The sequence below is a fragment of the Carya illinoinensis genome, chromosome 8 (genome assembly GCF_018687715.1).
Source record: "Carya illinoinensis cultivar Pawnee chromosome 8, C.illinoinensisPawnee_v1, whole genome shotgun sequence".
In the NCBI taxonomy this organism is placed as follows: domain Eukaryota; kingdom Viridiplantae; phylum Streptophyta; class Magnoliopsida; order Fagales; family Juglandaceae; genus Carya; species Carya illinoinensis.
The window spans coordinates 8,490,588-8,503,277 of NC_056759.1; the positions used below are offsets into that span (position 1 = coordinate 8,490,588).

The following is a 12,690-nucleotide window of genomic DNA, read 5'->3' on the forward strand; positions in this document are numbered from 1 at the left end:
AGTTACAAGTACAATTATACACTAATATTTGTACCAATTTATTATGATAGGTCAAAAAATAAATTTTATTAAAAATAGTACTAATTTAAATTTTAAGTATGAAAGAATCAGTATTAGTACGCGACTTTATTTATATATAGCGAAACTCATTATATAAATCTCCATTGCATTTTATTCTTATTTGGAAATGACCCTAAAATTATCATACAATTCATGTTTTGAATCCTAAAAAAGAAAAAAGAAAGGCAATATCCACTCTCTTATATATATCCTCATTCCATTTTATGAAAACGATTTGTGTGTCATGTCACCTCACCAAAACAGATTTTTCTTTTCCTAGTTTTTGGCTGAAGAAAAATGGTAACAAACGACAAAGAAACAACGTACAGGAAAACCCCACCCTGAGTCTACAAAGTCCAGAAATAGATAGAAAACCTGTGGATGACGAGCCAGTCTTACTTTGAATATTCTTTGCATTTAGATTTTTTCCACTGTTTGTTGTTATTTTTTTCTACCGTATTTAAATATTGAGATGATTTTAAATATATTATTTAAATTAATTTGTTAATAATAATATTTTGTAAATCTTATTAAGATATATTTAAATATAAATAGTTGAAATATATGTTTAAATATATGAAGTATGCCGTTGAGATGAATTTAATTTTTTTATATAAAATTAAAAAAATAATAAATTTCATCAATAATTAATTTGAGATAAGTTGAAGTGAGTCTCTAGTTATGTGAACTTCTCACTCTAACCTCTATAGTTCAAAGTTCAAACAAAGGATCTTTATCGGATTTAATTTAGTATATTGTTATTTTTATATTTTGATCCCTTATTGTTTCTCGGGTTTTATTTTCAAATTTTATATTTCAAATTTGTCCAACTATATGCTTATTATGCATTGCTAATGAAATATAATTAACAATAAATTAATAGTCGTACAAGGATTTTACCAGTAAAATAATCTAAATAAAATCTTTAATATTCTATATTTAATATAAAAAATCTATTCCCTTCAAACGAACCAGGCCTCACTTAACGTAGGGTTTGAAATTTCTCTCAAGTCTTTTTCTCTCCACCTTAAGATTCCTTTCATACGATTGAAGTAGAGCATAAGTCACGTGCACAGGTCAAAGTGTGCGTGAGGTACATGCGCACCACACCAGGAAGCTTCTACTACTGCCACGTGTGGCATTTTTGGGGTCAGAAACCTTAATTTCTTCAAACTCGATTATCTATCACACTCTTAGTGTGGCACGTGTCTTTCACACGTCACCACAATCTCGTTGCTTCATGTATTTTTTAGCTGAAAAGGTAAATCTACAGTTTTCTAGTAGATCAAAGGCGTCCTAAGCCATATGGTTGATTTTGAAATCTACCGTAGTAGATTTAAGTTGTAATTCATCATTTTCACATTTATCTTTTATGTTTACTGTTATTTCCTTTTGTTTGGGTAAAATAAAAATGAAAGAGTCTCTTACACATTTTGTCTATAGAGTGTAAGTCATCTCCTCCTATATTCTTATGGAGGGTAAACTTTAGAATCTCTGTTTTAGGAAAAGTGATGTATTTCAGATGGTTTGTCTGTAGAAAAATACAATAGTTGTTAAGACCATATCAATCACAAAAAAATTTGTATATTGGGGAGTATTAAACGTAATAATTGCCTTGTAATTTGAGAATTTTCTTGTACGTATGAAGTGAAATTTCTTTCATGAATAAATGAAGTATATTTCTTAAAAAAAAAAAAAAAAAAAAAAAAAAAAAAGACGAGGCCTCACTTAAATAGAAAGTCGTGGCCATGCTTGAGCTGTGGTTATCTATTTATCTATTTATTTTTATTTTTTTTGTGGTTACGAGGTGTACGTAGCGGGCTTAGAAAATCATATCGAAAATAGTTGTAAAAAATATAACAGCCACAAGGCCCATTAGTATGGGCCGAACCGAAGTGAAGACCAGCTAAAAAACATAAAGGGACCACCACCTTCGCTCGGAATTTGGGAAATGATCAATCATTTATATATCTATGTACTATATAATTTCTGATGTATAAATCTCTTTTATTCTTAAAACATTTTTTATTTTATCATTTAAACTAAATTAAAACAAATTATTATAATTAAGTTTGAAAGGTTATCATATAGTCTTTTACATTACATACTCTTTATTATCACATCGTTACCTGTTTCTTATATTTATCTTGAATTATCACACTGTTCATTATTATTTTTATCGACCTTATATTATCAGTTTATTACTTATTTCTTGCACTTCAGGTATTGTTTTGTTTATTAACATCATTTTTTCTTCTTTTGTTTATAACATTTTGTTTATTTCATTTATACAAATTTCATTAAAATTAATAATTGAAGATGATCGTGTTTAAACAACTTCACACAAACAAGTTATAAATAAAATTAAAAACTTAACAATATCCTGCACAATTGCTCAGATGTGCGACTAGTTTTTAACTATTCTAAAACCATCTTTCTGTATTAAATTACTATAAATTAATGTATTTGTGAATAATTGTAACAATATCATATTTAATAAAAATAGAAATAAGACATAATCTATGAGAGAATTAGATGAGTTTTTGGAAAGAGTAATGTTAGATACAGTTTTACGATGTGTAAGTCGCGCGTATTCTTTTTTTAAAGAAAATATTTTAATCACAAAGAGATTACGTACAAATAAACTCACAAACTGATGTGGTTTGATATTGTACATCAGACTATAAAATTACATTTATTACAAAGTAGATCTAACGGATTCCATGAAACTACATCAGTTTGTAGATTTATTTTGTGTAATCTCTTTATGTTTGTAGCAATTATTTTTTGAAAAAAAGTGAAATTTACTATTAAAAAATTATTTTTTTTATATAGATTTCATATTTATCTTTTTTTTTTTTTTTTCAATGGAGTGTGCTGGATTTACACACTCTGAGACTCATTTCTCTTTTGAAAATATTTATTTATTTTTTCTAATTCTTTACCTGAACTTCAAGGAATAGCATTTTCCTGTTTCTAACTTTCTATACATGCAAATAAACAATAATTACATACAAAAAATACAACCGAATTAAGTTGGAACGCACAAAAATTTAAACGCTTACCCTTGTAATAATAACCTCAGAAAAGGTGAAAATCTGAGCAATATACGGACAATTATCTTGAAATTTATAGAGGAATGTCAAACAATTTTAGACCGTCCGATCAAGAATATGACCGTTGGAGGCTTCTACCCTGTTATGGTGTCGAATTCAAAGCTACGTACCTCTCTCTCCCAATAAAAGCCAGTAAAACTAGGAGAGAAAGAAAGGGCATTCACAAACCCAATCCAACAGGCAAAATACACACATTCGCTCGCTCTCTCCAGTCGTCTATGTATTCTGTAGCAAGCATGAAGTCGGACCGCAAGCCGCCGCTCCCTAAATCGCCGATCAGGCTTCGACCACGTCGAGATCTTCGCTCAAACTCAGCCCCTCTGCAAACCCCATCAGGTAGCTAGGCCTGAGTAAACATGTATCAAGCTCTCTCTCTCGGTTCCCGTTATTAACTTATATATGTTTCCGACCATTTTTTCTCTCCTTTGACAGGCTCTTTGGCAAAATCTGAGAGACCAAATCGTTGTTGGGACAACCAGGAATCGGATCTTCGACCCGAGTACCGCTCGATCTCGTGCGAGTTGCGGGCTTTAGCGAAGATGGTACGCAACGAGTTTGGTAACGGAGATTCAGACAGTGATGGGATTGCTAATTCTTTCGGTGCCAATTCGAGTCCTCTGTTTGAGAGGGGTCGGTTTTACGAGGAGTACTCCGCTAGGAGGAACGAGAGGCTGAGGAGCAAGAAGAACGAGACAGGGCATGAAAGGAAGACCGCGTACGGTCTCGGTGTCACAGGGGAGTCTGCGAAAAGGAGCAGCAGTACGAAGAAGCTTGAGAGCTTGAGGAAATCGGTCTCGGCGGCCTACTCTGTGGAGCAGAGCGAGGCCCCGACTTCGAGGTATATGCTAAGAAGTATGACGAAGGAGAACAAGAAGCCACCTCTGCCTGTCAATTCTAGGAAATCTTCGGTGCTTGGTGCACAGCCAAAAATGGGTACTCGAAGCGTTCGCAGAGGTTTCAAAACACTTGAGAATTTTCTGTGAATCTTACAGTTTTATTATTATTATTATTACTATTTTTTTTTTTCATTCCTTTTGGTAGTCAAGGAAGTTGGTTATTTTAATAGGAATTTGGACATGATTTCCTTGTTCATGGAGTTTTTAGTGGTTATCCCCCGAATGATTGAGGTTTCAACTTGATAAAGAAACCTAATCTAAGTATGCATTGTATTTGATAAAATATAAAAAATTCTATTTGGAAGTCGGTAAGCAGAGCACACAAATCATTTTATTTACATGGCAATACGATTTGTTAAAAAAAAATAAAAATAAATTTTTTTAGAAATCAAGTGGCAATAAAGCGGAGAGTGTGCTTTGCACACAGGCTTCTAAGTAGAAGGACTTATTAGGGAGATATTTTCAACTATGGTAGTCTACTAAACACTCTGGAATTATAATTAAGGGTATGCATCCAAACATATTGTTTGTTGCTTCCCATTGTGCCATTTTTTTGAGTGGTGTCCAGCTTTGGAAGGATCTCAAAAGACTTGAGATGTCTATGAAAATGTTGTAGATTGGCTGGTCGGTTGATGCAGAAGGTTGGGCTATTGTTGAAGTTACCACTTGGATATCTTCTTCAATAATTATTCTTCCTAGCTACTTTGCTAGTTGCTGCTTCCTCTATTGCTGAGTTTTGCCACCATGGCTATTACGAAATTTGAATTTATAGAGTCAATGAACTGTGTGCGTCTTAGCGAAAATAATGGACCCTGTGTCTGACAAAGAAACCCAGTTATAAATATTGATGCGTTTATCACGTTGAAACGTTTTGATCTTATATTCTCATGTCTTTATTTCCTTGGCATTTCATCGAACGGCTGGCAGGGGGTATGATAAATGCAAATATTTTAATTCAACTTCAACCATTATAGTTGTAGCTAGCTAGCTAGCTAGGTCGCCCTCACCTTGTCTATCTGCTTTGCAAGTTCTGTATCAGTATGTATAATAGCTGAAGTGCAAAGCCCGTAGAAAAATAGAGGAACAAAATAGACAAAAATTGAACATAAAATTGATAAAATAGTGACACTCTCGTGAAGGCATTTGTCCTAAAAGTTGGATATGGATAAAGGCAATTGAGTGCCTTGAATGCCTTAAATGTGCACCAATGACCCTTATTTATAGGTCATGAGATACTAGTTGATAAGTGTCACAACTATTGGCAATATAATGGTTGGTAAATGACATTACCCTAAACAAGTGAAAATGTTGTACCTTTTTACACTTCCTTAATCATCACCATGGAGAGGGTATCATTCCAAGGGGTACACTGTTTGGTGATCACATCCCTTAGAATTATATTTTCCACTTGATCACACAAAACGGTGATGATCCAATTATGTAAAATAACTTTGGTACCAATACGAGTTATCCACTACTCAACTCTCATTTGCATACACTTGCAAATTAGCATCAGAGCATGACAAACCTTTACGTGCGCACGTTTTTTTCATTTCTTTATCTAATCACACCCTTCACTATATGTGATCCCACATACCACATATAAAAAGGTAACTTCATTTCACTAAACATCTAATGAATGACATCAATTCTCTATGACTAGATCAATAATCAATATCCTTGTCACAATTGACGACTTCAGTCGAACATATAACACATGTATCGACCTGCTGTAAATTTTCGTTAAGTACTTCCTCCTAATGATATTTCTGAGGTTTTTCCTAATCACCTTATCAGTGACTTTACAAATGATTAATCAATTATTTCATTAACCAATTATTTGATTAATCAATCTGCACTAAAATTTTATTAAGTATTCACTCTAAGGCCATTCTTGAGGTTTTCCTTAATCACCTTATCAGTGACTTTACAAATGACTAAAATTTTCATTTGGGTATTACTATAACTCAAATTTTCTAGGCGTCTCCAAAATTTCCGAAGTTATGCATGTTGACCATGAAGTTGATTCACCTAAGTTTCTCTCAACCCCATTCCAGTCCCATGTTTTCTAAATTTCTCTAGAGATAATCCTTTGGTCATCAGATCTGCTACCATCTCAGTTGAGAAAATAAAATTAATATTGATCTCACATCTTTCCACTATATCTAAAATATAGTAATAGTGCACATCAATGTGTTTTCCTTTAGAACTCTGTATTCCACTTTTTATCAATGAGATAACAAATTGATTATCGCAAGATACATTGATTGGTTTTGTCAATATACCTAACTTTAAGCTTTTAATAAAGCGTTTCATACACACGGCATTACTCACTACATTGCTATATGCGAAATATTCTGCTTCCAATGTAAACTTGGCAACACAACCCTATTTCTTAATCAACCAAGAAACTGATGTTCAACAAAATAGAAATATATGTCAAGATGTAGATTTTCTATCATCTACATCACTTCCAAAATCAGTTTCACTGTAGCCGATTAACTCTAAATTATTGATTTCAAAGCATAATTTTAAATTTTTGATCTTTTGTAAATACCTTAATATACATTTCATAGCTTGCCAATGTTCCTTATCTGGATTAGATTGATATCTGCTTACCAATCTTACAGTATGACAAATATCTGGTCTTGTACTTGTCATTGCATACATGAGGCTTTCCACAACTTGAGCATAGGGAACATTAAGCATTTCACTTATTTCTTTCTCCTCTTTTAGGCACATATTTTTATTTGAAGCATGACCTTTACAAACAAGTGTACCTAAGGATTTACAATTTTCCACACCAAATCTTTTAAGTATTTTTTCTAGATATTTTTCTTGATCTAAATACGACATATTTGAATTTCTATCTCTAGAAATTCTTATATTAAGAACATATACAGCTTCACCCATGTCTTTCATTTCAAATTTACTTTCAAGAATTCTTTTGCTTCATTCATCGTATTTAGACAATTACTTGCCAATAATATATCATCAACATATAATAATAATGCTAATTTATTATTATTTTTCCATATGTATACATAGTGATCTCACAGACTCATTTCATATCCTATTTCTAAATGGTTTGGTGAAATTTCAAGTACCATTGTCTTGAAAATTACTTAAGTCCATACATTGGTTTCTTCAACCTATAGACTTTTTCTTCATATCCGTTAATTTGGAATCCTTCTGCTTGAATCATAAATATATCCTCCTTTAATTCACCATTAAGAAAAGTTGCCTTTACATCTAACTAATGTAATTCTAAATTCATCCTGACAATAGACATGACAATTCTTATAGATGCGAACTTTACCACAGACGAATATCTATCTACAAAGCCTACACTTGTTTGTTGAGTATATCTCTTGGCCACTAACCTTACTTTATATCTTTCCAAACTACCATCACTTTTAAATTTTCTTCTTAGAAGCCATTTACAACCAATAGCCTTTCTATCTTTTAGATGCTTTCTTAACTCCCAAATATTATTTTTGTTTATCGACTCTATTTCATCTTTTATGGACTAGCCATTTATCTAAATTGATACTATTGATTGTCTTGAAAAAAATTTTAGGATCATTTTTAAAATTTTTTAAACTGGTATTTAGTGCATAATGATCTTGAAATAATATCGATGGTCTTTTGGTTCTTTTATTCTCTAACATCAATTCTTGAAGATTGATTGACTTTTTTTTGTTTTTATTATTCTGTATTTGAATAATATCATAATTTTCATTGTCAATCTCTATGAGATCTGTTGATTATCTAAATGATTTAATAAATTTATCTCATGAACTGGAGTAATGAGGTTTGTATTTTCCAAAAAAGTGACATCCATACTTTCTATCAATCCTTTTTCAAAATGATAAAATCTGTAGCCACTTCCATTTTCTGCATACCCAATAAATCTGTAGTAAGGAGTTTTTTCCCTAAGCCTAAAGGGCATGGAAGCTGGGATTAAAATCCAGAAGCCTGTACCCACCCAGCCACTTGACAGCCCAACAAAGGTCTCTTGACCCATATGAGTCGAGTTTAGGGCCTCGGGTTGGAGGATAGTTTGCCATTCTGGGAGTGCGAGAAAGTCACTTCGACGAAAGAGGAATTGGAACACGGCATCTCAATGGAACTAAACCTTAAGGCAAAACTAGAGGACCACACCGCATTAAATGCACTCATTAGAGATCACGCTGCATTAAATGCTTTATTTAGAAGGTCAGGTCGTATTAAATGGGCATGGTGGAAGGGATTTCAGGAGAACTTCCCTCCCCCCTGCCGTAGGGCATGACTGCCTGGCCCTCAAGGTAAGTTATAAAAGGGAATCCCTAGGTATCAAAAAGGGGATCACTCCTGATCACTTGATATACTTTCTGAATTTTCTATTTTCTTCTATAATCTCTAAGTAAATCACTAACTTTGACATTGGAGACTCCCTCGACCACCCAAGAGCAACCTCCTACCAATCTCCTTTTTGTGTTTGCAGGCCTCCGAGACAGAAGACCCTAACTTCTGAGAGGCTGACCCATATGCGTACGAAACATGACGCCAACACTTGCAATCCCAGGTTTTACTTTTTAATTTATCCCTTAGTGGCCTTGAGATAAGTACTTGTGTCTTACAATCCCACACTTTGAGTTTACTTAAGTTTGGTTTATGTCCTGTCCATAACTCGTAAGGTGTAAGAGGTTTGCTTTTGTTTTAACTCTATTTAGTATATATGCCGCAGTCGATAATGCTTTACCCCAAAAATCTTTTGGTAGATCAACATATGCCATCATCGATCTCATCATATCCAATAGAGTTATGTTTCTTCTTTTTGCAATGCCATTTTGTTGAAGTTTATATGGTATAGTATAAATGTGTTTTATACCATTCAGTTTGTAAAAATCATTCAAAGTTTCAAATTCACCTCCTCTATCACTATTCCAACATTTAATGGGCCTACCCAATTGAGTTTCTACTTCTATTTTATATTCTTTTAAATTTCTCTATTGTCTTAGATTTATGTTTAATTAAATAGATATACCCATATCTTCAATAGTCATCAGTGAAAGTTATAAAGTACTTCATTCTTCTATGGATTTTAGTTCTAAAAGGTCCACAAACAACAGAATGTACAATTTCAAATAAATCTGTGGATTTCTACCTTTTTTAAAAAGATTTATTACTCATTTTTCTTTTAATATATGGTTCACATATATCAAAATTATTTAAGTTTATTTGTGGTATTAATCAACTTTTAGACATTCTGATCATCTTTTTTTTTTATTAATCTAATCTTAAATGCCATAAATATACAATCAGTAAACACATTCAAATAATAAAAAATAGATACTTTATTAATATCAATATTAAGTATATACATATCGTGGTCTTTCACGCCTTTCACTAATACATTACCCTTATTTATTACAACGGTTTCAGACTTAAACTCTTTCACTAATACATTACCCTTACTTATTACAATGGTTTCAGACTTAAATTCAATTGTGTAGCCTTTTTTTATATAATACTTTTAGTGATATTAGATTCCTACAAATACTAGGTACATATAACACATCACTTAATAAAATAATGGAATCATTTACTTTAAATTTACATGTATTTTGCCCCAAGACATCGCAGTATGTGTTGTTGCACATATACACTCTATGCTCTCTTGTTTGTTTATCTTTAAGTTTGACAAACATATCTTTGTTCCTGCATATATGTCATGTTGCTGCAAAGTCAACCCACCACGAATTTGACGTTGGTTCCATTGACATTACTTCTGAGACTGTCATCACAATTTTCTTGCTTTGTTGTGCTTTTCCTTTATTAGGATATTGTAATTTGCAATGCCCATTCTTTCCACACTCAAAATAGTTTCTAATAAATGGTTTATTTTGTTTCTTTTCAAGCATTTCTTTTTCTTAAAGTGTTATGGCTTGATTGTGTTCTGTGTAGAATGCTTATCCCGAGCTATCAATAAATTGAATGATTCACCATGATCTCTATTTTCCATCTTCATCCTTTTTCTTTCAAGTACTAAAACCGGAAGTGATGTCATTGTTATTTCATTTCCACTAAGTGTTAATAAAGTAACAATATAATCTCAAGATGAATGAAGATTAATCTTGGGAAGATTATTTAGTATGGTTGTAACTTGCATTTTATCAATGAGAAGAGAACCTGCATCGTATAGTTCTTTTGCAATCAATTCCATTTGAAGTACATAATCGCCAATGTCATCATTTTCTTTCATGCAATTTCATGATACTTATTTAATAATAATTATATATAAATATCCAATCTTATACTTTGCCTCAACTGCATCCATAATTTTTTAGCAGTTTCAAGTCTTCAAATAAAGGAATAATGTAATCATTCATACAATGTAAGATTAAAGCTTTTGCCCAAACATTGTGTTCTTCCAATTTGCCTTCACTTAGCACGTCACTTCCATTCCCATTTTCTACATTTTTCAATGGCTTTGGGGTTGTCAATGTATACAAGGTTTTTTCATGGGTTAGAAGAGAAGTTATATGTCTTTTCCAGCTCAAAAATTTCTCTCATTCAGTTTTTCTATCCCCAAGGAATCAATACTTTTCTTTAGTTCCATAAATATTAAATCTTAAAAATTAACAATAAAGAAAAAATGTAGAAATAATAAATGTATTCTATTGTAAATAAACTCTAACACAAGAGTTTAACTGTGGATAAATAAAAATTATTACAAACTTAATAATAATAATAATCTTTAGATTTATTCCAAGGTGGTAGTTTCAAAATTCTCCTATTTAAATAAGGAGAATAATGAAAGTGACGTCTTAATCGCGTATTTCCACGAACTTTCTATGATGATTCTCCATTTTCAAAAAATTTCTGACGATAATCTCAACCAACATGTGCCTTATTATGATTTGGCACAAAATTTGGAGCACAATAGCTGTTGAACGGACCAAATCAGGCTTGAAATGATCCTGAATAACCTAAAATACCAATTCTGAACCGAATTGGTCTAGAAAACCGAGTGAATTGGTTCAGACGGTTTAAATCGGGTATAGCAGAAGAAAACCAGTGGTCAACGACTTAGCTCACGGCTCGGCTTGTAGCTCTGCTTGATGGCTCAGCTTCAGATCCTTTGACTCAAATGTGGCCATCATTTTGGTCATTTTCTTCTTCACTTGGTCGTTTAGCCAAGAGTTTTTTGAAAATATTTTACCGTTGGTTGGCACCGTTTTGACCAAATGAAGAGTTTTCTTCTTCCTCATGTAGACTGGAACCAATCATTGTAAAAATTTGATCTTCACTTCCTATGAGATGGTGATTGGCGTCGAAGATTCCGACGTGCTCCCAACATCCATGAAGTCCAGCAGTGATGATTGGCTCTGGTGATTGATTGGAACAGTAATAATGGGTGTAGAAAAATTTCACAGTGCACTATTTCTTTGTGTAAAAATGTGCCAATAATTCTATTCAAAATAATAACAACTTACAAGATTTTGAAGATTCCCAGTATACTCTAAGCCACCCACTATAATTTGGAAGAGTTTTTCTCTTGGATTTGAAAGCCTCCAAAGATTATTATAATATACAAGTATGGTTGCCAAACCAAGCATTTGCCTATTGATTGTCTTCTCAATTCATGAAAATAATATCCCCTTTGTCATGACCAGGCTCTGACACCACTGTAAAAAATAGAGAAGCAAAATGGACAAAAATTCAACTTAAAACTGATAAAATTGTGACACTCCCATGAGGGTATTTGTTCAACAAGTTGGTGATGGATAAAGAGAATTGAATGTCTTGAATGTGCACCAATGACCCATATATATAGGCCATGAGACACTGGTTGACAAGTGTCACAACTATTGAAAATATAATGGTTGGTAAATGACACAACCCTAAACAAGTGACAACCTTTTGACTGTGTCTTTTGACATTTCTTTAACCATCACCCCATGGGAACCATCAACATGGAGAGGGTGTCATTCCAAAGGGTATACTGTTTGGTGATCACAGCCCTTAGAATTACAAAGCCATCGCTTTTCCATCTCGATGCCTTTTCAAGGCTAGAATTCTCTATAACTTTCTAGAACTCTAGGGTAGCATACACATAAGTGATAGAAGTTAGAATGAGGTAAATTTCCTAGAGTTCTTATCCAAAAAATCTAGAATTTCAAATGAGAGATAGATGATGCATAGAGATAGGATTTAAAGTGATTTAAAAAATCTAGGATTGATTATTATTTAATCGGACACTACTAAATGTTTAATAAATAACATGAAACCTACTTTATTATGCAATAATTTTAGATGGTCTAAAATGGAATGTCATAACATTTCTAAGATATATTAATCCCCATTTCATTCTATTCTAATTTGGCAATGGACCTAAAGTTATAATACAATTGTTTTGAATCCTAAAAAGGACATCCAATCTTATCTGCAAAAGAGAAATGATAGTTGTAGTTGTAAGTGCGCAATCGCCGTATAATCATTTTGAAAAAATTGAATAAATACAATACCTACATGAAAAGAAATTAATTTTTTAATAGTGAACTTTATTCTTTTTCAAAACAACTGCACAACACTTACATATTCTATAACTATACGTAACATTACTTATCCAC

General features: G+C 32.5%; 1 protein-coding gene across 1 annotated transcript; it reads left to right on the forward strand.

Moving 5' to 3' along the window:
* Window positions 1-3,301: 3,301 nt before the first annotated feature.
* Window positions 3,302-4,379, forward strand: LOC122319048. The gene is made up of 2 exons (XM_043136916.1): window positions 3,302-3,512; window positions 3,609-4,379. The coding sequence occupies exons 1-2, from the start codon at window positions 3,395-3,397 to the stop codon at window positions 4,157-4,159; spliced, it is 669 nt and encodes a 222-aa protein (XP_042992850.1). The 5' UTR covers window positions 3,302-3,394; the 3' UTR covers window positions 4,160-4,379.
* Window positions 4,380-12,690: the final 8,311 nt, after the last annotated feature.